Below are 26,476 nucleotides of genomic sequence, written 5' to 3' on the forward strand. Positions count from 1 at the left end.
TTTCATTTCATCACGCGATATTTTATTCTGTTGGCGAGCCATTCTCCCCGCAGCTCGTTTCGCGCGAAGATCAGACTCGCCGTGCCTCACGACTCTCCTCCTTTACAGGAGGCTCCCAACACGGTTTTGTAGCCGGGGGGGGGGGGGGTAGTGAGAACGAGCGATGCCGTGAGGGATAGCGACTCCCAACCGAGCTGTTGATGTCAGGTTGTTTTGGGGGGGGGTGGGGGGGGTTAGGACAAATTTTTGATTCACGGCGAGACCCGTGTCCTGTCGGCACGCTCCGCCTGGGGACGTCACGAGGGACTCGAACGTCCGAACATCAGTCAGTCTGACGGACCGATGGTCACAGTCTGACGGACCGATGGTCAGTCTGGTGGTCAGTCTGACGGTCTGATGGTCGGTCTGACGGACCGATGGTCACAGTCTGACGGACTGATGGTCACAGTCTGACGGACTGATGGTCAGTCTGATGGTCAGTCTGAAGGACCGATGGTCAGTCTCACGGACTGGTGGTCAGTCTGACGGTCAGTCTGACGGACTGATGGCAAGCCTCACGGACTGACGGTCAGTCTGACGGACTGACGGTCAGTCTGACGGACTGGTGGCGAGCCCGTCAATCCTTCCGTCCGTGCCGAGTACCCGCTGCCGCTCGTCGGCACGGCCGCTTTCTTCAAATAAGGAAGTTGGAACTCCCTGGCGCGCTCGTTTCAACCTCCCCACCCTCCTCTCCGCACACGCAAACAACGGCCTCGGTTTTGAAATCGTCTCCGCGCCAAATCGGCCGACGGGACGTTCGACCACAAGTAAAAAAAAGAAATGCTCCAGTTCCACACAGCCACACTGCCGCACGCCCGAGAGAGCTAGCTTATGTTGACCACAACAACGGATAAAAATAAAAAGATGTCTTGTTTCTCCACCGTATTCTCCAGATTATTGACCGTATTCTGCCGGGGGGGGGGGGGAGAATAACGTGACTGGGGCACGCAGCTTGACAAAACGAACGGGGCCATTCAGAATTTTACTCCAGACATTCAGAATTTTACTCCAGAGAGCGGCCTCCTTGTGCGGTGGTGGCAGAGGGAGGTTCATGTCCCGGAAGACGCCACCGCTGCTGCTTGCAAGCTGCCCGTTAAGAGTCGGAATCATTTCCCCGACCCCCCCCCCCCGCCCGCCCCCGTCGTGATGCAGGCCTGGGTCACTATCGTCTCTGTATCTCAAGTGGCCACGCTTACACAGGGCGCTTCAAAAGAATGTTAACACTTACATGGGACTATCGTTTTAACTGGAAAAAGAACGGATAATACTACACTTTAACAGGAGAACAAATACTAATAGGGGTTTCCCCCTTTTTTTTCTGGCAACAAAACAGACACCTTTTGCAAGGAATCATGTTTACATTAACCACAATACTTGCAGTCAAATGCAAACAAAAAACACAACTCTGATAATTTATGCATTGTCCTTGAAACTGATTGGTCCACACCAGAGACAGCTTTCTTTAGAGCCTAGTCTCATACGGTGTTCGACCAGATGACGCCAAAAGGCGCACAGTTCAAAGACAACGCGCTACCAGAGTAATGAGAGCTCGGGGTTAGCAGCTACATCATGGGACCTCCTTTGCCAGTAGCAACATATACGAGGATAACAAATATTCTTGGTTCCATTCGGTAAAGTTACGTAGAAGGGAAATAATACAAATATTATTTTATTACTTCCCTTCTTTCGGTAAAGTCACGTAGAAGGGAAATAAAATATTATTTTATTATTAAAAAAAATATTCTTTTATTACTTATTAGTACCTTCGTCTTGACAAAAATCAATTTCGTGTGTGCCCACCGCGTTAAGAGAATGATCAGCCACGGCTGAGGTATTGGTCCTGCCGTGTTTCAGATCTGCCTTGTGTTCACGAACCAGGTCCGAGACGTGTCGCTTAGTTTCCCCAGTCACTGCTGCCGCAGACGCAGCTTAGTTTGTAGACACCGGGGTATTGCATGTCGGGGATTGCATCCTTCAAAGATGGGATCAAATCACGATTTTTATGTACCGTGTTGAACCGGATCTTGTGTTTGCTCATGATTTTGGGAATCTTTTTGGTGACCCCTGCAATGTATGGCAAGGTGATGGTTTTGATTGGGTCCTCAGATGGTTCTTTCCCAACGGTTGGGGTGACAGCTTTACGGATTGTGTAGTCTGAATATCCATTCGTCTTGAGGGCTTGGTGTACGTGTTCCAGTTCACTGGCTAGGTGGTGATGGTTGGAAATACAATGAGCTCTGTGGTGTAGAGTTTTGACGAGGGAATTCTTCTGAGATGGATGGTGGTGGGAGTCAGGTTTTAGGTCGGCATCCGTGTGGGTGGCTTTCCTGTAGACAGTGTCCCATTGAGCCATTAGGTTTTTTCGATTAAAACATCCAAGAACGGTAACTTGCCATCCTTTTCCACCACCATGGTGAATTTGATGGCTGGGTGTATGGAATTGATGTGGTTGAAGAATTGGTCCAGAGCTGGTAAGGCCATGTGGCCAGATGACGAACGTGTCATCAACGTTATCTCTTCCACAAGGACGTAGGGTGGATGCCTGGATGGCATCTGTCTCAAATTTCTCCGTGAAAACATTGCCTAAAACTGGAGATAAGGGAGAGCCCATTGGGGTACCTTCAACTCGTTTGTAGAATGTTCCATTCCAGGTGAAGTATGTGTTGGTGAGGCAGTGTCTCACCAGGGCCGGTACATCAGCATTCAGTCCTTGTTGGACCAAATCTTCAATTATTGTAATGGTGTCAGGCACAGGAACTTTGGTAAACAAAGACACCACAGCGAAACTGACGAGCAAATCACCCGGAGATAGTGAGATGTCCTTAGTTGAAGATATCAAGTGATCTGAGTTGAGTACAGCTGAGGTGGTCTTACCAGTGAATGGTTGCAAGGTCGATGTAATGTGAGGATATATCCGGGTTGCTGATGGATAACACCTCGTCACGATGATTGGCTCTGCCGGTCCTGGCCCATAGCCAATGGGGGGAAGACTAGGGGGCGTGGCCCTGACGTCATGGGAAGGTGACAACTGTAAGTAGTGAGGATTGGTTCTGCTGGCTGACAGAGATCGGGCCAGTTTGTAGGTGGGTGAGCCAATGGTGGAGACGATAGGACGGAGCGGTGTGCCTTCTTTATGGATTTTTGGTAAGCCATAACATCTGGGTGGTCTAGCAGCAGAGGGTTTTAAGGCAAACCGCTTGGTTGGTTCGATTAAAGACGTGGAATCAGTGATGATGTTGTTGGTTTTCGTAACCAGGCGGTTGGTAGGATCTCTATACATTTTGGTATAGCTGCCATCATTAAGTAGGTCCTCAATTTTGTAATTGTATGTGGTTTTATCCATGATGACTGTGGCATTACCCTTGTCGGCTGAGAGGATGACGATGTCATCTCTCTTTTTTAGTTGAGAGAGTTCAAGGCGCTCCTCCTTGCTGATGGTGCTAATAGGTGTTTCTTAGCGTTTTTGAGGATTGCAGCGATTTCCGTCTGTAGGAATGTGTCCCAAACCCTTAAGGACTACGTCGACCTGGGCAATGATATCATCAACGGGGATGTGTTTAGGGGCGACTGCGAAATTCAACCCTTTAGCCAGAACCGATTTTAGGCTGTCGGAAATTGGGCTGTTGCTCTGATTGATAACAATCTTGTCACCATCTGACTTTTTAATGTCTGGATCTGGCTTCTTCTTGGAGCGGAGGTTGAACTTGTAAATCAGGTTATCTTTGCATTTAGCTGACACTGAGGCAGCTGAAGAGGCTGTCATGTTATCTACATGGACCCAATCAGATGTAGAATTTTTTTTCTGTCAATGTTAAGTGTGATTGCAAAAGGTCCTTGTCTAAATTGTCTAGTTCAAATCTGAGATCAGGGCAAGGAGTCTCCGTTTGTTCGCCATCATTGTCAAGACGTGCCTGGAATCTTCTCCAGGTGGTCTCCAGAGCCTAGAGGGACATTTCTTTTCGTTATTGTTGCAGATCCTCAGAAGTGTTAAAACATTTTTTTAAAGCACCCTGTGTTGGACTCTGTAAGCTGCCAGGACCGTCGGTTTACTTTCGAGCGAGTTTCTTACAGGGATGACGACGATAGTTACAATTAATGATGACAGAGGATGTCTGGTATTGGCGGTATCATCATGAAACTACTTTCTCTAGAACTGCTTCTTGCTGTTGTTGCGTGTTAGCCTGTTATCACAGTTTGACACGTAGGCTTTCGCGACCAGTGTGATTCATAATCAAGTGTTATTGGGTTAAGATCACCATTGGAACCTCCTTTGCCTGTAGCAAAATATGATAATTGTTTTTTTACCCTTTATCTGGCAACAAAACTGACACCTTTTTTACAAGGAGTCATGTTTGCATTGACCACAATACCTGCGGTCAGAATGCAAACAAAAAACACAACTCTGGTAATGTATGCACTGTCCTTGAAACTGATTGGTCCACACTCGAGACAGCTTTTCTTAGAGCCTAGTCTCACATGGTGTTGGACCAGATGACGCCAAAAGGCGCACAACTCAAAGACAATGCACCATCAGAGTATGAGAGCTCGGGGTAAGCATTTACACAATTGGAACCTCCTTTGCCAGTAGCAAAATATGATAATAGTTTTTTTTACCCTTTATCTGGCAACAAAACTGACACCTTTTTTACAGGGAGTCATGTTTGCATTGACCACAATACCTGCGGTCGGAATGCAAACAAAAAACACAACTCTGGTAATGTATGCACTGTCCTTGAAATTGATTGGTCCACACCCGAGACAGCTTTCCTTAGAGCCTAGTCTCACATGGTGTTGGACCAGATGACGCCAAAAGGCGCACAACTCAATGGCAATGCACCATCAGAGTACGAGAGCTCGGGGCAAGCAATTATACACCATTGTGTAAATGCTTACGTAAGCATAGATGTGTCACGAACTTGCCACCACCCCGACAGCCAATTAGTAAGGTTTGTCACGTAAATAACGAGCGGCCAATTGGTTACTAGTACAGCCCACCGGCGTGTTGGAGAGTAAATCTACATTTACAATTCCAGTACCGTGACATTTCTCCGGTAATTACATCCGGCATCATTGGGCGATTGTTGCCAGAATTTCGATTTAAAGCTTTCGTGACTGCAGGGATTCATCTTCTTGGTTCTTTCGGTAAAGTCATCACGTAGAAGGGAAGTAATAAAAGAATAAAAATAAAACATAATAAAATAATTCTCACGACGTTTCGGCCACAACGCAAGCAGCCGTCCTCCGGTGAAGAACAGGGCAGTCGGAAAGACAGCGTCTGAACAACAGCGGAGGGCGACTGCCCTCCGCTGTTGTTGGAGGCAGTCGCCAGATAACAACAGCGGAGGGCGACTGCCTCCAACATCTACAGGTTAAAACCAGGTCTTCCCTTCTACGTGACTTTACCGAAAGAACCAAGAAGATGTTTCCAGAATTGTGATGTGTACTTTACAAACTGGCCGTGTCGGGTGATGGGCGGGTTAACGACACATTAATACTTTGGTGATCTAACCCAACAAAAACCTTTATTACTAATAAATTGTCGTCCTTCCCCCCTACACCGCGCACACCGCCCCCGGCACCTCCGATTAGCACCGCTGGCTACGTACGGTGGCAACACTACGGCGGTCCCCGGCTCTTGTGAACGACGGCATGAGGCACGCGAAACGTTCCGCGGGATTAACCACCGGCGCCACAGGTCCGCTGTTCGTCGGACTACGGAACCGTGACCCTCCGCAAGGATCGGTGACGGACGCCAGCCGTACACCGCCGCCGGGTGGCTCCAACGTGTAGCGGTTCACAATGATCCGGAGAATGCGGCAAAAAAAAAACGTCAAATCGCCGTCCAATCAAAACGCCCCCCACCACCACCACCCCTCCATAACCCCTGACCCCAACCAACGCCGGGCGATGGCGCACACGGCCGCCACCTCACCCCCCCCCCACCCCCCCCGGCTCGTACAAAAAACGACGACGATGACGACAACGTTCACGACGACGACGACGGCAAACATACAAGACGTCAACTAAACCGAGGGCAAAACGTCGACTAGTGTTTTGCTAAATAAAAAGAAACCGAGAACAACAATTCTATGAGGTTATTATGAGCACTGTCTGTGAACACAAAGGGTCTAATTGTGAGGGCCTTCACGAAGCCTTCCCCAAGGGGCCCTTCCACGTGGCCGTCTTGGAACTTCCAAGGCTTTCACACAGGTTCTGTCGAGGCTACGGGGGGGAGGGGGGGGGCATTCCAGATATTTGCCGAGCCAAAGACACTCCAAATCCCCACATTTGTGATCTTCCCGAACTCCCTTGGGCCTCTTAGATCCTTCAATTCCTTCCTCCAAGCGTTCCCAAGCCTTCCCTGGGTTCTTCTCGGCCATCCTTGGGTCTTCCCGCTACGTCTCAGACCTTTTGTCCCCGCCGTCCTGCCTGCATCTTTCCCGGGGAAAATTCCGAGCTTCCAAACGGGACATTTTTCCCTGGGAGAATTCGCGAATCTCCCCCAAGAATCCTCAATCGGGTTTCCCCGAGTCTCCCCCGAGACCTTCCCGACCCCATCGTTCGCCCCACATCGTTCGCCCCTCTTTACTTGGCCTTGGACCTGCGCCCGCGCCGGCTCTTTCCCTCACTCCCTCCGCTAGTGCCAACCCTGGGGGGCTTGCCCCGGCGCCCGGGCGTCACCGCTCTGCCCGCCTCCTCCTCCTCCTCTGCCCCATCTCCCTTCTTCTCCACCACCTCTTTCTTCTTCTTCTCTAATGACCCCTTCTCCGACGCTTTCGCCGACGGCTCCGGCTCCGGCATGGCCGGCGGGGATCCCGACGGCGTTCGAGGCAGATCTCCGTCGACGCTCGTGCCGCCGTGTGCCGACTCGGCCGCCGTTGCCCCGGCTGCGGCGCCGGGTTCGAGGCCGGGCGGTTGCGGCACCGCCGCTGCCGCCGGCTCCGGCTCCGGCTTGAGCAGGGCGTCCTCGTCAACGTCACCGTCGGCTTCTTTCGCCGGCGCCGCGCCGGCGGTCGCGTCGTCGTCCGAGCCCAATATCGTGTCCGTGTCTCGTCCCCCGCCTGCGCCGCTGCTGCTGCTGCTGCCACTGCTGCTGCTGCTGCTGCTCCCGCTGCTGCTGCTGCTGCCGCTGCTGCTGCTGCGTTTGCGCTCGCCGCTGCCGCGCTTTGGCGTTTGCACTGCGTCCTTGGGCTCGGCGGTGGTGACGGCGCTGATGGCGGCGGTGGCGGCTGTGGTGGTGGTAGTGCTCGTGACGGTGGCCGTGTCGGTGTTGGTATAATCGATAGCTTCCTCCTCCTCATCGTTGTCCTCTTCCTCCTCCTCGTCCTCTCCCACCTCCCCCTCTTCAACCTCGTCCTCGCCAGCGTTGTTCTTGTCGTCCTCCTCCTTTGAGAATGGGTCTTCTCCCTGTGGTCGCGAGAGGTCGCGAGAGGTCACGAGAGGTCGTGGGAGCTCGTGAGAGGTCGTGAGAGGTCGCGAAAGGTCGTGAGAGATCGTGAGAGGTCGTGAGAGGTCGTGAGAGGTCGTGATAGGTCGTGGGAAGTCGTGGGAGGTCGTGGGAGGTCGTGAGAGGTCGTGAGAGGTCGTGAGAGGTCTTGAGATGTCGCGAGAGGTCGTGGGAGGTCGTGTGTGTGTGTGTGTGGGACTCATTTACAAGGCTGGGAGTTCAGGCAATAAGTGAGTGTGGGACGACACACAGATTACTTTCTGCGCAGTCACTGGTGACCGGGCTCAGACCCTCGGTTTGTGCGAGTCGATGAGTCTCTGAGTGAGTCTATGGCTCTCTGTGTGAGTCTATGGCTCTCTGAGTGAGTCTATGGCTCTCTGTGTGAGTCTATGTCTCTCTGTGTGAGTCTATGACTCTCTGTGTGAGTCTATGGCTCTCTGTGTGAGTCTATGGCTCTCTGTGTGAGTCTATGACTCTATGAGTGAGTCTATGGCTCTCTGAGTGAGTCTATGGCTCTCTGAGTGAGTCTATGGCTCTGTGAGTGAGTCTATGGCTCTGTGCGAGTCTATGGGTCTCTGTGCGAGTATGGCTCTCTGACCGAGTCGATGGCTCTCTGTGTGAGTCTATGGCTCTCTGAGCGAGTGTGCGTCTGAAACCCGGAGTCGAACCCGGGCGCGTCCTGAAGCTCACCTTCTTGTACATCTCAAACTTGGCGCGGGTGCCTTTGTTGGAGATGAGATGTCGAGCGACTTGCTGTACCGTCTGGCTCCTGGCCGCCTCGTACACCTGCGACAGAGGTCGCAAACAGGTTTTGATTCCTTACCCGTACCCGGCCGCACCAGGGTCGCAAACGGGTACCCGTACCCTACCCGATACCCTACTGGTACCCGTACCCTACCCGATACCCGGCTACCCGTACCCGGCCGGGTATCGGGTAGGGTACGGGTATCGGGTACCCGATTGCGACCTCTGGGATGAAGCCATGTTGCAGGCGGGGGTGGGTTGATTCTAGGAACTTGAATTGTGAGAAGAGACAAGACGTTGGGAAATGAGTGACAAACGGTGACTCACCAGTGACTCACGGCCTACCCGTACCCGGCCGCACCAGGGTCGCAAACGGCTACCCGTACCCGGCCGCGACCTCTGCCTCTCGCTCTGCCCCCCCTCCCGTCTCCACTGCCCCATCTCCTGCACCTCCCCCCAACGCCCCCCCCCCCCTCCCCGTGCGGTTGCCGTGGCTACAGCGGGCGCCCACGCGAAGTGCATTCTGGGCTCGGCGCTACCCGTACCCGGCAGGGTATCGGGTAGGGTACGGGTATCGGGTACCCGGTTGCGACCTCTGACCTGCGCCAAGACACGCCGGCGGCGGTCACTCGCATGCGCAGCAGCGACGCACGCGCACAAAGACCCCCCCCCCCACCGCCCCACGTACAGCGTGGAGGTGGGTGGCCAGCACCACGCCCGGCCGCCTTTGTCTCCCCAGTGGCGATTATTACACGCACTGCACCAGGTACTCATTTCGAGGCTGAGTCGAACTAGGGGAGGCCCGGGACCGGTTCAGATAATGGTCACTGGTGGTGTTGGCCGTGAGCGGGAATCGAAACCCGGGTCGCCGGGTTCGTGACGCTAACCGCTGCACCACCGCTCCCCAATGCAAAGACAAAGATCCCCCGTGTAGCTTTAACAGAATGTAGGGGCAAGTGCTGTTAGCGAGCACCTATGAAGGCTACCGGCACGGCACACGAGGGGGTGGGTGGCCAGCACCACGCCCGGCCGCCTTTGTCTCCCCGGTGGCGATGTTTACTACACTGCACCAGCTACTCATTTGAGGCTGAGTCGACCTAGGGGAGGCCCGGGACCGGTTCAAATAATCGTCGCTGGCGTTGGCCGTGAGCGGGAATGGAAGTCGGGTCGCGGGGTTCATAGCGCAGCGCTAACCACTACACTACCGCTCCCCATTCAACATACACAGCGCGCACACACACACAGCACAAACGTACAACAACAACGACCTCAGTTCACCACGAAGCGGCGGTGACGTCACCACGGCGCTGGTGCCATGCCAGGTGCACGTTGAACTTACACGCTCACTACCTCCCCCTGTTCCGATGACCCCCATTCCGTTCTGACGACGACGCACGTGTGAACAACAACAACAAGAACAACAACAACAAGAACAACAAGAACAACAACAACAACATGGGACAGACGACAGAGAGACAGAGAGACAGAGAGAGACAGAGAGAGACAGAGCGTAGGGGCAGGGCACCTCCTTGCGTGCGACGTGTCGCTCCGACTTGACGTGCTCCTGCACGCAGCTGGGGTCGAGCGGCACCAAGACGTCACACGCCAGGCAGTGCGACAGCGACACCTGGCGCAGACACAGGTCCGGCTGCACGTCTGCAGAGAGACAGGGAGACACGGGGGGAGAGACACGGGGGGGGGAGACACGGGGAGTGAGGGGGGGGCACGGAGGGGGAGACACGGGGGGGGGAGCAGACACGGGGGGGGGGGGGGAGACACGGAGGAGGAGACACGGGGGGGGGAGACACGGGGGGTAAGAGACGGACACAGAGACATGGTAAGCCAGCATTCGTGTATGGATTTGAATGTCGAAGCACTACTACATTGCCTTGGCAACTTAAACGGAGACCCGTAGACTCACACAGAGACCCATAGACTCACACAGAGACCCACAGACTCGCACAGAGACCCACAGACACACAGAGATCCGTAGACTCACACAGACTCAGACTCACACAGAAACCCACAGACTCACACAGAGACCCACAGACTCACACAGAGACCCGTAGACTCACACAAGAGACCCTTAGACTCACACAGAGACACTCACACAGAGACCCATAGACTCACACAGACCCACAGACTCACACAGAGACCCACAGACTCACACAGAGACCCGTAGACTCACACAAGAGACCCTTAGACTCACACAGAGACACTCACACAGAGACCCATAGACTCACACAGACCCACAGACTCGCACAGAGACTCAGACTCACACAGACCCACAGACTCACACAGGGTACACAACGCTCGCTCGCTCACCCTTCATGGGGACGCGCCCGTCAGGGATGTTCATCTGTTGGCGCCGTTTGGACATCCGCCGATTCTTGTGAACGGTGCACTCCTGCCAGCAACATCACCACCACCATCATCACCACCATCAGCAACATCATCAGCACCATCACCACCATCAGCATCATCAGCATCATCACCACCATCATCATCACCATCATCACCACCATCACCACCATCACCACCATCACCACCACCACCACCATCACCACCATCAGCAACATCAGCACCACCATCAGCACCATCAGCACCACCACCACCATCACCACCACCATCATCATCATCACCATCATCACCACCATCATCATCATCATCACCACCATCATAACCACCATCATCATCATCATCACCACCACCACCACCATCACCACCACCACCATCAACGTCTAAGCAAAGACATCATCGCAGCATCGTCATCAACACCACACAGTGGAGCATCGCTCCTGGTGCGGTGCGGTGCGGTGCACTCCTCAAATAAACATTCCCGATTCTGACTGAGAGCTTGGCCGGGAGGGGGGGAGTGTGGGGGGGGGGGTCCCTCACGTGCAGGAAGTCGACGACCCGCGAGTCGCTGGCGTGCGCCTGCCGCAGCAGGCCCAGGCTGCTGCTGTGCAGCTCCCCGCCGTAGTGCTCCTCCATCTCGGCGTGGTGCAGCGTGCGGAACGAGCAGAGCGCGCAGTGCAGCGTCAGCCTGCGCCGCCACCGCCGCACACACAGAGACACGCCCCACGCACAGAGACACGTCGCACACACAGAGACACGTCACACACACAGAGACACGTCGCACACACAGAGACACGCCCCACGCACACACCCCACACACCACGCCCACACAACATGCACCACGCAAACACACCCTGCACACACACACCACGCACCCCGCACACGGACCCCGCACACACACCACGCACTCACACACCCCGCCAACACCCCGCGCACACACACCCCGCCAACACACACACACCCCGCACACACACACCACAGCCAACGCACACACCACACGCACCATAAACACACAACACACCACTCGCACACCACACACACAGCACACCACACACACAACGCACACCACACACACAGCACACCACACACACAACACACCACACCACACACAAACACCACACACACAGCACACGCACACCACACCACACACACAGCACACACACAGCACACCACACACACACCACACACACCACACACACAGCACACACACAGCACACCACACACACAGCACACCACACACACAGCACACCACACACACACCACACACACAGCACACCACACACACAGCACACCACACACACAGCACACCACACACACAGCACACCACACACCACACACACACCACACGCACACCACACACACACCACACACACAGCACACGCACACCACACACACACCACACACACACCACACGCACACCACACGCACACCACACGCACACCACACGCACACCACACACACACCACACACACAGCACACCACACACACACCACACCACGCACACCACACGCACACCACACACACACCACACACACAGCACACACACACCACACACACAGCACACCACACACACACCACACACACACCACTCGCACACCCCACACACACAGCACACACACCACACACACACAGCACACCACACACAGCACACCCACACCACTCGCACACCACACACTGGACCAGCGTCAGCTGAAGGTATCTCAGAGGCAGCTCTGTGACATCCGCTTGTGCGGGCCGCTGTGCCGCCAATGGGAGTGCTCCCCGCCAGACCATCACTCACCAGTTCTTCTCAGGCACCTCACTACCACGCCGGCCCTCATCTGCAACAAGACACGGCGCTCCGTTCAAACCCCCGCACTGCTCTAGCCAGGGGGAGGGAGGGGAGGGAGGGAGAGGAGGGAGGCAGAGGAGGGGAGGGAGAGGAGAGGATGGAGAGGGGATGGAGGGAGAGGAAGGGGAGGGGGGGAGGGAGAGGAGGGAGGGAGAGGAAGGGAGGGAGAGGAGGGAGGGGAGAGGGGAGGGAGAGGAGGGGGGGGGGAGGGAGAGGAGGGAGGGAGGGAGAGGAAGGGGAGGGGGGGGAGGGAGAGGAGGGAGGGAGAGGAAGGGAGGGAGAGGAGGGAGGGGAGAGGGGAGGGAGAGGAGGGGGGGGGGAGGGAGGGGAGGAAGGGAGGGAGAGGAGGGGGGGGGGGAGCTGCTGGCGTTAATGTAAAATCGAGTGACAGAAACAACATGGATTCAGGGCGATTATCGCTCAAAATCAAACACACACAAAGACCCCCCGTGTAGCCTTAACAGGCTGTTGGGGCAAGCGCTGGTGGAGAACAGCACCTATGAAGGCCGGCACGGCACACGAGGGGGTGGGTGGCCGGTGTTCACCACAGACCGCAGCATTTGAGGCTGAGTCGACCAAGGGGGAGGCCCCGTGACCGGTTCACACACGGACACAAAACTATTGGCCAAGCATGCCACCGTTGCAATAATCTCACCGTCAATTTGACTCAACTGGGATGGCAGCAGCAGCAGCAGCAGCAAGTCTGGCTGTCGCCTGATGAAGCTGGTTGTGATTACCGGCGAAACGTCGTACACTCAGATTGTAAATGTTGTGGCTTGGCTCACCGATAAACCGGTGTGCTGTACTATTATACTACACTATACACTACACTACTATACACTACACTACTATACACTACACTATACACTACTATACACTACACTACTATACACTACACTATACTCTACTATACACTACTATACTCTACTATACACTACACTACTATACACTACACTACTATACACTACACTATACACTACTATACACTATACACTACTATACACTACACTATACTCTACTATACACTACACTATACTCTACTATACACTACACTATACTCTACTATACACTACACTACTATACACTACACTATACTCTACTATACACTACACTATACTCTACTATACACTACACTACTATACACTACACTACTATACACTACACTATACTCTACTATACACTACACTATACACTACTATACACTACACTACTATACACTACACTATACTCTACTATACACTACACTATACTCTACTATACACTACACTACTATACACTACACTACTATACACTACACTACTATACACTACACTATACACTACTATACACTACACTACTATACACTACACTATACACTACTATACACTACACTACTATACACTACACTATACACTACACAATACACTACACAATACACTACACTACACACTAGTACTGTACTAGTGACGAATTGGCCACGTTCTGTTTACGTGACAACCCTCACTAGTTGGCTGCGTCGGTTGGTGGCGAGTTTTAACGACACATTTATATATTTACGCGATCTAACCCCAAAAAAACCCTCTACTATAGCAGCAGCAACTTGTAGACATGAACCCCACCCGGCACGGCAAAAACTTGGCAGGACGCTCCTGAAAACTCGCGCCGGGTGAATGAGCGGAGCGCGAACAAACTCACCGCCACGCGGGCCTGGCACGCCACCAGATGATGGTGGCACCTGCAACAGCCGCGGAGATTCAACAACGCACGCAGCACACAGCACGCACGCACACATACCACGCACATCACACGCACACCATGCACATTCACACCACACACACACGCAGCACACACATCACACGCACGCACCGCGCACATGCACCACGCACGTGCACCACGCACGCGCACCACACGCACACCACACGCACACCACACACGCATCACACACACCACACGCACGCATACACCACGCACGCACGCACACCACACACACGCACGCACACACCACACGCGCACCACACACGCACACCACACACACCCCGCACACACACACGCACCACACACACACACACATGCACCACACACGCACCACGCACATGCACCATGCACGCATCACACACACACACCACGCACGCACACGCCACACGCACACCACACGCACACCACACCACACACGCACCACACACGCACGCACCACATGCGCACCACGCACCACACACACAGTGTGAGTGTGTGTGAGTGAACGTGTCCGTGCTGGGTTGACGAGAGCGTGAGTGAGCGAGTGGTAGAGTGAGATAGAGAATGAGTGGCTGAGCGAGTGAGAGTGAGCGTGTGTTAAGTGTCATTTAACAAAGGCAGTGGCTGACACTGGGTCATGGGCAGAGGGTTAACGGAGGTCATCACAGGGGTCAGGGGGTCCTCACCAAAAGTGTCATCTTGCCTCCTGCAAACACTGCGGAGTGACACGCACACAAGTGTACACACGTGTACACACACGTACACACATGCACACACGTGAACACACGCACACAGGTCAAAGCGCAGCAATTGGGTCAAGCCCAGTGTGAAGTAGTGTGCGGGTGAGTGGGGTGTGTGGGTGAGTGGGGTGCAGGTGAGTGAGTGGGGTGTGGGTGAGTGAGTGGGGTGTGGGTGAGTGAGTGGGGTGTGGGTGAGTGAGTGGGGTGTGGGTGAGTGAGTGAGTGGGGTGTGGGTGAGTGGGGTGCAGGTGAGTGAGTGGTGTGTGGGTGAGTGAGTGAGTGGTGTGTGGGTGAGTGAGTGAGTGAGTGGGGTGTGGGTGAATGGGGTGTGGGTGAGTGAGTGGTGTGTGGGTGAGTGAGTGGGGTGCAGGTGAGTGAGTGGTGTGTGGGTGAGTGAGTGAGTGAGTGGTGTGTGGGTGGGTGAGTGAGTGAGTGAGTGGGGTGTGGGTGAGTGAGTGGGGTGTGTGAGTGAGTGAGTGAGTGGGGTGAGTGTGTGAATGGGGTGTGTGGGTGAGTAAGTGGGGCATGTGGGTGAGTGAGTGGGGGTGCGAGTGAGTGAGTGGGGTGTGAGTGAGTGAGTGGGGTGTGGGTGAGTGAGTGAGTGTTTGGGTGAATGAGTGGGGTGTGGGTGAGTGGGGCGTGTGGGGTGAGTGAGTGAGTGGGGTGTGGGTGAGTGGGGCGTGTGGGTGAGTGAGTGGGGTGAGTGAGTGGGGGTGTGTGGGTGAGTGGGGTGTGTGAGTGAGTGGGGTGTGTGGGTGAGTGAGTGGTGTGTGGGTGTGTGAGCGAGTGAGCGAGTGACTAACCACGTGAGTGAGTGAGCACGTGAGTGACCACGTGAGTGAGCGAGCGAGTGAGCGAGTGAGCGACCACGTGAGTGAGTGAGTGAGCGAGTGACCACGTGAGTGAGTGAGCACGTGAGTGACCACGTGAGTGATTGAGCGTGCCACTGACCGTGGCCTCTGCGGGCCACCGTCTTCAGCAGCGGTGCGGGGCTGGGCGTGTGGCGGGGGCGTGCCCGCTTCGCCTGCGCGCCCATCTCCAGCGCCGACGCCGGCGGCGTCGTCATCTTCCTCTTCACAGGCGGCGGCGGCATCGCGCCGGGACGCCCGAAGCCCAGGCGAGGCTGCGGGGCGGAACGGCGGCCCGTCAACGCTGAGGCCCGTCAACACTGAGGCCCGTCAACGCTGAGGCCCGTCAACGCTGAGGCCCGTCAACGCTGAGGTCCGTCAACGCTGAGGCCCGTCAACGCTGAGGCCCGTCAACGCTGAGGCCCGTCAACGCTGAGGCCCGTCAACGCTGAGGCCCGTCAACGCTGAGGCCCGTCAACGCTGAGGCCCGTCAACGCTGAGGCCCGTCAACGCTGAGGCCCGTCAACGCTGAGGCCCGTCAACGCTGAGGCCCGTCAACGCTGAGGCCCGTCAACGCTGAGGCCCGTCAACGCTGAGGCCCGTCAACGCTGAGGCCCGTCAACGCTGAGGCCCGTCAACGCTGAGGCCCGTCAACGCTGAGGCCCGTCAACGCTGAGGCCCGTCAATGCTGAGGCCCGTCAACGCTGAGGCCCGTCAACGCTGAGGCCCGGCAACACTGAGGCCCGGCAACACTGAGGCCCGTCAACACTGAGGCCCGTCAACACTGAGGCCCGGCAACACTGAGGCCCGTCAACACTGAGGCCCGTCAACACTGAGGCCCGTCAACGCTGAGGCCCGTCAACACTGAGGCCCGTCAACACTGAGGCCCGTCAACACTGAGGCCCGTCAACGCTGAGGCCCGTCAACGCTGAGGCCCGTCAACACTGAGGCCCGTCAACGCTGAGGCCCGTCAACACTGAGGCCCGTCAACACTGAGGCCCGTCAACACTGAGGCCCGTCAACGCTGAGGCCCGTCAACGCTGAGGCCCGTCAACGCTGAGGCCCGTCAACGCTGAGGCCCGTCAACGCTGAGGCCCGTCAACGCTGAGGCCCGTCAACGCTGAGGCCCGTCAACGCTGAGGCCCGGCAACACTGAGGCCCGGCAACACTGAGGCCCGTCAATGCTGAGGCCCGTCAACGCTGAGGCCCGTCAACGCTGAGGCCCGTCAACGCTGAGGCCCGTCAACGCTGAGGCCCGGCAACGCTGAGGCCCGTCAACGCTGAGGCCCGGCAACACTGAGGCCCGTCAACGCTGAGGCCCGTCAACGCTGAGGCCCGGCAACACTGAGGCCCGGCAACGCTGAGGCCCGTCAACGCTGAGGCCCGGCAACACTGAGGCCCGGCAACACTGAGGCCCGTCAACGCTGAGGCCCGTCAACGCTGAGGCCCGTCAACGCTGAGGCCCGGCAACACTGAGGCCCGTCAACGCTGAGGCCCGTCAACGCTGAGGCCCGTCAACGCTGAGGCCCGGCAACACTGAGGCCCGTCAACACTGAGGCCCGTCAACGCTGAGGCCCGGCAACGCTGAGGCCCGTCAACGCTGAGGCCCGTCAACGCTGAGGCCCGTCAACGCTGAGGCCCGTCAACGCTGAGGCCCGTCAACCCTGAGGCCCGTCAACCCTGAGGCCCGTCAACGCTGAGGCCCGTCAACGCTGAGGCCCGTCAACGCTGAGGCCCGGCAACACTGAGGCCCGTCAACCCTGAGGCCCGTCAACGCTGAGGCCCGGCAACACTGAGGCCCGTCAACGCTGAGGCCCGTCAACGCTGAGGCCCGTCAACCCTGAGGCCCGTCAACCCTGAGGCCCGTCAACGCTGAGGCCCGTCAACGCTGAGGCCCGTCAACGCTGAGGCCCGGCAGGCCGTCGCTTCGCAGCGCAAACAAAGGACCCGGGGGGGGAGTTCGATTGGCAACTCGGGCAGCTTTTTGCGTGCGGAGTTTGTATCAACTAAACTGTTAGCTCTTGAATTTCGATTTAAAGCTTTCGTGACTGCAGGGATTCAAACTCTCTGGTTCTTTCGGTAAAGTCACGTGGGTAGAAAAATAATAATGAAAGAAAACGAGACGTTTCGGTCGCAACACAAGCGTGGCCGTCTGATGATGATGAGAGAGAGACGCAAACTCCAAATCTACAGCAGCAGCAGGCGTCAGGGTCGGGATCGAACCCACGACGTCCTGCATACCAGGCGAGGTAGTTAGCATCTCCTAGCCACCGTGATGATGATGATGATGATACCCGTACCCGGCCGGGTATCGGGTAGGGTACGGGTATCGGGTACCCGGTTGCGACCTCTGCGACACGCCAACAAGACGGGGAAGTTGGTGGGTGGCCAGCACCACGCCCGGCCGCATTGCCGCGCCGGGTACCCGTTTGAGGCCGAGTCGACCTAGGGGAAGGCCTCACCAGCAGCGGGTGGATCGAGATGGGAGCGCCGGGCACCATGCGTCCCGGCAGCAGGGACGGGAGGCGCTGGGGAGGCTGGGGGACGACTCCCATGAGCGGAGGAGCACGGATGAGCGGCGGGCGAATTCCCACGGCGCGGTAGTGAACCGGCAAGGCACCGGCACCACCGCCGCCGCCGCCGCCGCGATCAAACGAGTCGTGGGGAGAGACGAACCTGTGCCGTAGCCACACAACGCACACGGTGAGCCCGCCCGTCCGTCACGTGGGGTCACCGGTACCTGCCGTAGTAGGTAGGGTCACGGCTAAGGGGTCTGCAGTGTGCTGTGAATACACTGGGCTGACTCAACACTGCACCATAGACTCAGCACAGACTCAACACTGCACCACAGACTCAACACTGCACCATAGACTCAGCACAGACTCAACACTGCAACATAGACTCAACACTGCACCATAGACGCAGCACAGACTCAACACTGCACCATAGACTCAACACTGCAACATAGACTCAACACTGCAACATAGACTCAACACTGCACCATAGACGCAGCACAGACTCAACACTGCACCACAGACTCAACACTGCAACATAGACTCAACACTGCACCACAGACTCAACACTGCACCACAGACTCAACACTGCAACATAGACTCAACACTGCACCATAGACTCAACACTGCACCTTAGACTCAGCACTGCACCATAGACTCAACACTGCACCATAGACTCAACACTGCAACATAGACTCAACACTGCACCATAGACTCAACACTGCACCATAGACGCAGCACTGCACCTTAGACTCAGCACTGCACCATAGACTCAGCACTGCACCACAGATTCAATACTGCCCATAGACTCAACACTGCACCACAGACTCAGCACTGCACCACAGACTCAGCACAGACTCAACACTGCACCATAGACTCAACACTGCACCATAGACGCAGCACTGCACCATAGACTCAACACTGCACCATAGACTCAACACTGCAACATAGACTCAACACTGCACCATAGACTCAACACTGCACCATAGACGCAGCACTGCACCTTAGACTCAGCACTGCACCATAGACTCAGCACTGCACCATAGACTCAGCACTGCACCACAGATTCAATACTGCCCATAGACTCAACACTGCACCACAGACTCAGCACTGCACCACAGACTCAGCACTGCACCACAGACTCAGCACTGCACCACAGACTCAACACTGCACCACAGACTCAACACTGCACCACAGACTCAACACTGCACCACAGACTCAACACTGCACCACAGACTCAACACTGCACCACAGACTCAACACTGCACCACAGACTCAACACTGCACCACAGACTCAACACTGCACCACAGACTCAACACTGCACCACAGACTCAACACTGCACCACAGACTCAACACTGCACCACAGACTCAACACTGCACCACAGACTCAACACTGCACCACAGACTCAACACTGCACCACAGACTCAACACTGCACCACAGACTCAACACTGCACCACAGACTCAACACTGCACCACAGACTCAGCACAGACTCAACACTGCACCACAGACTCAACACTGCACCACAGACTCAGCACTGCACCATAGACTCAACACTGCACCACAGATTCAATACTGCCCATAGACTCAACACTGCACCACAGACTCAGCACTGCACCACAGACTCAGCACTGCACCATAGACTCAGCACTGCACCACAGACTCAACACTGCACCACAGAATCAACACTGCACCACAGACTCAACACTGCACCACAGACTCAACACTGCACCACAGAATCAACACTGCACCACAGACTCAACACTGCACCACAGACTCAACACTGCACCACAGACTCAACACTGCACCACAGACTCAACACTGCACCACAGACTCAACACTGCACCACAGACTCAACACTGCACCACAGACTCAACACTGCACCACAGACTCAACACTGCACCACAGACTCAACACTGCACCACAGACTCAACACTGCACCACAGACTCAACACTGCACCACAGACTCAACACTGCACCACAGACTCAACACTGCACCACAGACTCAACACTGCACCACAGACTCAACACTGCACCACAGACTCAACACTGCACCACAGACTCAACACTGCACCACAGACTCAACACTGCACCACAGACTCAACACTGTACCATAGACTCAACACTGCACCACAGACTCAACACTGCACCACAGACTCAGCACAGACTCAACACTGCACCACAGACTCAACACTGCACCACAGACTCAGCACTGCACCATAGACTCAACACTGCACCACAGATTCAATACTGCCCATAGACAACACTGCACCACAGACTCAGCACTGCACCACAGACTCAGCACTGCACCATAGACTCAGCACTGCACCACAGACTCAACACTGCACCACAGAATCAACACTGCACCACAGACTCAACACTGCACCACAGACTCAACACTGCACCACAGAATCAACACTGCACCACAGACTCAACACTGCACCACAGACTCAACACTGCACCACAGACTCAACACTGCACCACAGACTCAACACTGCCCCATAGACTCAACACTGCACCACAGACTCAACACTGCACCACAGACTCAACACTGCACCACAGACTCAACACTGCCCCATAGACTCAACACTGCACCACAGACTCAACACTGCACCACAGACTCAACACTGCCCCATAGACTCAACACTGCACCACAGACTTAACACTGCACCACAGACTCAACACTGCCCCATAGACTCAACACTGCACCACAGACTCAACACTGCACCACAGACTTAACACTGCACCACAGACTCAACACTGCACCACAGACTCAACACTGCACCACAGACTCAACACTGCACCACAGACTCAACGCTGCACCACAGACTCAAAGTTGCACCATTGCCTTGTTGGTTGAGACCGGAGTCCAATGGGGGGGAACTCACCGGTTTGGTGAAGGCAAGAGACCCCCGCGGCTCATCGCCGGACTGCCCAGCACTGCAGGGCGACACAGCGGGAGAGTTAACGTGGCACCGGGACACAAGCGCATTGCGTGCAGCGTGTGCATATCACTGCGTCTCCAAGAGACTGCGGTCGAGTCCATGGAGTGTCTGTGTGTGTCTGTCGATATGTCTTTGTGTAAGTCTACGGGTCTGTGTGTGTGTGAGGCTATCTGGGGGGTCCTACGGTTTCGAATCCTTGCAGTCACGAAAGCTTCAAATCTAGAATGTTACATCTCTAAGTCTACGGGTCTCTCTGTGGTGAGTCTATGGGTCTCTGTGTGAGTCTATGAGTCTCTGTGTGAGTCTATGAGTCTCTGTGTGAGTCTATGGGTCTCGGCGTGAGTTTATGGGTCTCTCTGTGAGGTTATGGGTCTGTGTGTGAGTCTATGGGTCTGTGTGTGAGTCTATGGGTCTCTGTGTGGGTCTCTATGCGAGTCTGTGTGGTGAGTCTATGGGTCTCTGTGTGAGTCTATGGGTCTCTGTGTGAGTCTATGGGTCTCGGCGTGAGTCTATGAGTCTATGTGTGAGTCTATGGGTCTCTGTGCGAGTCTATGGGTCTCTGTGCGAGTCTATGGGTCTCTGTGTGAGTCTGAGTCTGTGTGAGTCTATGAGTCTCTGTGTGAGTCTATGAGTCTCTGTGTGAGTCTATGGGTCTCTGTGTGAGTCTACGGGTCTCTGTGTGAGTCTACGGGTCTCTGTGTGAGTCTATGGGTCTCTGTGTGAGTCTATGGGTCTCTGTGTGAGTCTCTGTGTGAGTCTACGGGTCTCTGTGCGAGTCTCTATCATAGACGCCCGCCCCATGAGGGACTCACTGGGGAAGCGGGGACTCAGGAGCGCTGCTCTCTTATGCAGGCCAGGGATGAGGGGGGGGATCGCTGATCCAACTGTACACAGCACAAGCAGATTCGTGAATACTGGCAGCAGTAGCATCATCAGCAGCAGCAGTAGCATCATCATCATCAGCAGCAGCAGTAGCATCATCATCATCATCAGCAGCAGCAGTAGCATCATCATCAGCAGCAGCAGTAGTATCATCATCATCATCAGCAGCAGCAGTAGCATCATCATCAGCAGCAGCAGTAGTAGCATCATCATCAGCATCATCATCAGCAGCAGCGGCGGCGGCAGTGGCATCAGCATCATTAGGTAGCAAGAGCAGGTTAAACAGTAGCATTAGAGGCATCAACAGCAGCATCAGAGGTTGCAAGAGAATCAATATGTATGTTAAACTTCTTTCGCACCGTATGTAGCCAACAGTGTTAATCGCAGCAGTAAGAACGGTACTAAAGTAAACATTTGTATTTAACCAGGTAAGGCCCACTGAGCTATGTAGCTCTTGTTCAGAAGCGACCTGGTCACAAATGATAGCCCAATAAAGTTGATTATCGTGTGGAAATGTATAGCAGCAAAGCAGTCTAAAGGCGCGTTTCTAAATGTGGTGGGGAAAAACCGGAGGACCCGGAGAAAAATCCACGCGACCACGGGGAGAGAGACACGCACACTCCAAATATACAGCAGCAGGCGTCAACCCACGACCTCCTGTATACCAGGCGAGGTAGTTAACATCTCCCAGCTACCATGATGATGATGATGAGAGAGTGACGCAAACTCCAAATATACAGCAGCAGCAGGCATCGTCAGGGTCGGGATCGAACCCACGACCTCCTGTATACCAGGTGAGGTAGTTAACATCTCCTAGCCACCGTGATGATGATGATGAGAGACTCAAACTCCAAATATACAGCAGCAGCAGGCATCGTCAGGGTCGGGATCGAACCCACGACTTCCTGTATACCAGGCGAGGTAGTTAACATCTCCCAGCCACCGTGATGATGATGATGAGAGACTCAAACTCAAACTCCAAATACACAGCTACAGGCATCAGGGTCGGGATCGAACCCACGACCTCCTGTATACCAGGCCAGGTAGTTAACATCTCGCTACCGCAGGATAACCAGTAGCAAGATCATCATAGGCAGCAGCAGCATTAATAGAACCAGCATCATAGCCCGCTGTGACAGCTGCACCATCGGCAGGCAGGCATCATCAGCAGTGCAAACGGGAAAAGCGTCATCATGCGATAACTATCATCAGAACCGCAATCCGCACTAAATATCACCCCCCCCCCAAAAAAAAACCACATTCAAATCTTCACCATCATATCAATCACATCAAAACCGTCATAATATCATTACCAGATGATTCATGATCACCTCCAACATCATAGCAACCACCACCACCATTACCTCAATAATCACCACCATTGCAACCACCACAACCACACCATCATCAAACCCACCATCAACACCACCATTGCCTCAATAATCACCACCATTGCTTCAATAATCACCACCATTGCAACAATAATCACCACCATTGCAATCACCACAACCACACCATCATCAAAGCCACCATCAACACCACCATTGCCTCAATAAACACCACCATTACCTCAATAATCATCACCATTGCAACCACCACAACCACACCATCATCAAAACCACCATCAACACCACCATTACCTCAATAATCACCACCATTGCCTCAATAATCACCACCATTGCCTCAATAATCACCACCATTGCAATCACCACAACCACACCATCATCAAAGCCACAACCACCACCACCATTACCACAATAATCACCACCATTACCATCACCACAACCACACCATCATCAAAGCCACCATCAACACCACCATTGCCTCAATAATCACCACCATTGCAATCACCACAACCACACCATCATCAAAACCACCACCAACACCACCATTACCACAATAATCACCACCATCACCTAAATAATCACCACCATTGCAATCACCACGACCACACCATCATCAAAGCCACCACCAACACCACCATTACCTCAATAATCACCACAATAACCTCAATAATCACCACCATTGCAACCACCACAACCACACCATCATCAAAGCCACCATCAACACCACCATTGCCTCAATAATCACCACCATTGCAACCACCACAACCACACCATCATCAAAACCACCGCCACCACATAACAATCAACATCAGAATATCGATTTAACACCGTAGAATATCTCCGGTGTAACAAAGCCCTCCCTCCACAACACCACCACCACCACCAAACACAACAGATTCACCACCACCACCACCACCGCCAATGCAAGCCGCTTCAAAGGCCTCCGAACCCTCTTTGCTGCACATCCAGCGCGCCCGAACACAACACACCGGCGAGCGTGAACATTCGTCTCGGGTTCGTAACAAAATAGAATTATTTTATTTTAAATATTAGTTTAAGCAGTCGGCGTCTTCCCGCTCAACGCACCGCGGAGGGCCCCGACTACGGGGATTTCGAGCCTGCGGCTTTCCTAGCGCTCTACCCCCGCCCGCTACCCACCCACCAGCCTCCTGTACATCGAGGGCGGCTGACGACGGAGACGCGAGCGAGGACGATATGTTGTCGTTCTCTTCACGAGGAGAGCCGCGAAGGGTTCTTAGCAAAGATGAGCGAGATAAATGAATAGGGGGGGCGGGAGAGGCGAACGCGGTCAACACCACCACCACACAAACACACACAGAAACTCACCTCCGTGAGGGTTTGCCATCTTTGCTGGGGGTCTCGCGAGATTTGGGGTGGTGGGAGGGGTGTGAAATCTCGCGATATCTCAGGCGAAGAACCACAAAGCCAAAGGTACGTCGGGTAGCCTTGGCGGTCTGTTGGGGGCAAGTGCTGTTAGCGAGTAGCACTGTATGAACTAAAGACAAAGGTCACCCGTGTAGCCTTAACAGACTGTTAATGGAGATTAGTCCGCACACGGTGTAGAAGGGAGTGAGATGGAACAGATGGAGATTAGTCCACACACGGCGAGAAGGGAGAGATGGAACAGATGGAGATTAGGCCACACACGGTGTAGAAGGGAGTGAGATGGAACAGATGGAGATTAGTCCACCCACGGTGTAGTAGGGAGTGAGATGGAACAGATGGAGATTAGTCCACCCACGGTGTAGAAGGGAGTGAGATGGAACAGATGGAGATTAGTCCACACACGGGTAGAAGGGAGTGAGATGGAACAGATGGAGATTAGTCCACCCACGGTGTAGAAGGGAGTGAGATGGAACAGATGGAGATTAGTCCACACACGGTGTAGAATTTAGTGAGATGGAACAGATGGAGATTAGTCCACCCACGGTGTAGTAGGGAGTGAGATGGAACAGATGGAGATTAGTCCACACACGGGTAGAAGGGAGTGAGATGGAACAGATGGAGATTAGTCCACACACGGGTAGAAGGGAGTGAGATGGAACAGATGGAGATTAGTCCACCCACGGTGTAGAAGGGAGTGAGATGGAACAGATGGAGATTAGTCCACACACGGGTAGAAGGGAGTGAGATGGAACAGATGGAGATTAGTCCACACACGGGGGTAGAAGGGAGTGCGATGGAACAGATGGAGATTAGTCCACACACGGCGAGAAGGGAGAGATGGAACAGATGGAGATTAGGCCACCCACGGTGTAGAAGGGAGTGAGATGGAACAGATGGAGATTAGTCCACACACGGGTAGAAGGGAGTGAGATGGAACAGATGGAGATTAGTCCACCCACGGTGTAGAAGGGAGTGAGATGGAACAGATGGAGATTAGTCCACACACGGTGTAGAATTTAGTGAGATGGAACAGATGGAGATTAGTCCACCCACGGTGTAGTAGGGAGTGAGATGGAACAGATGGAGATTAGTCCACACACGGGTAGAAGGGAGTGAGATGGAACAGATGGAGATTAGTCCACACACGGGTAGAAGGGAGTGAGATGGAACAGATGGAGATTAGTCCACACACGGTGTAGAAGGGAGTGAGATGGAACAGATGGAGATTAGTCCACACACGGTGTAGAAGGGAGTGAGATGGAACAGATGGAGATTAGTCCACACACGGGTAGAAGGGAGTGAGATGGAACAGATGGAGATTAGTCCACACACGGGTAGAAGGGAGTGAGATGGAACAGATGGAGATTAGTCCACACACGGGTAGAAGGGAGTGAGATGGAACAGATGGAGATTAGGCCACACACGGTGTAGAAGGGAGTGCGATGGAACAGATGGAGATTAGTCCACACACGGGTAGAAGGGAGTGCGATGGAACAGATGGAGATTAGTCCACACACGGGGGTAGAAGGGAGTGCGATGGAACAGATGGAGATTAGTCCACACACGGCGAGAAGGGAGAGATGGAACAGATGGAGATTAGGCCACACACGGTGTAGAAGGGAGTGAGATGGAACAGATGGAGATTAGTCCACACACATTGC

General features: G+C 54.5%; 1 protein-coding gene across 3 annotated transcripts; it reads right to left on the reverse strand.

The window, feature by feature from the left end:
* On the reverse strand, positions 1 to 24,861 carry LOC144741006 (uncharacterized). Of its 3 annotated transcripts, none has more exons than XM_078623699.1 (13): positions 24,756 to 24,861; positions 21,993 to 22,064; positions 21,124 to 21,175; positions 18,183 to 18,396; positions 15,824 to 15,995; positions 14,819 to 14,847; positions 14,094 to 14,133; positions 12,369 to 12,408; positions 11,129 to 11,276; positions 10,556 to 10,637; positions 9,756 to 9,886; positions 8,177 to 8,272; positions 1 to 7,446 (listed from the first exon to the last, which is right to left on the reverse strand). In XM_078623699.1, the coding sequence occupies exons 1-13, from the start codon at positions 24,772 to 24,774 to the stop codon at positions 6,625 to 6,627; spliced, it is 1,917 nt and encodes a 638-aa protein (XP_078479825.1). In that variant the 5' UTR covers positions 24,775 to 24,861; the 3' UTR covers positions 1 to 6,624. The 3 variants fall into 3 exon arrangements, with proteins under 3 accessions (XP_078479825.1, XP_078479824.1, XP_078479826.1); XM_078623698.1 differs by having other exon boundaries at positions 12,369 to 12,450; XM_078623700.1 differs by lacking the exons at positions 14,094 to 14,133; positions 14,819 to 14,847.
* Positions 24,862 to 26,476: the final 1,615 nt, after the last annotated feature.

Source organism: Lampetra planeri, unplaced genomic scaffold (genome assembly GCF_965212315.1).
Source record: "Lampetra planeri unplaced genomic scaffold, kcLamPlan1.2.h2 scaffold_382, whole genome shotgun sequence".
Taxonomy (NCBI): Eukaryota; Metazoa; Chordata; class Hyperoartia; order Petromyzontiformes; family Petromyzontidae; genus Lampetra; species Lampetra planeri.

Bases quoted from the DNA above. Each gene is read 5' to 3' on its own strand.
- LOC144741006 (XM_078623698.1), bottom strand. The intron at 21,176-21,992 runs GTGAGTCCCTCA...GTCGCCCTGCAG, and splicing joins CCTGAGTCCCCGCTTCCCCA to TGCTGGGCAGTCCGGCGATG. The intron at 15,996-18,182 runs GTGAGGCCTTCC...TCCGCCCCGCAG, and splicing joins TCTCGATCCACCCGCTGCTG to CCTCGCCTGGGCTTCGGGCG.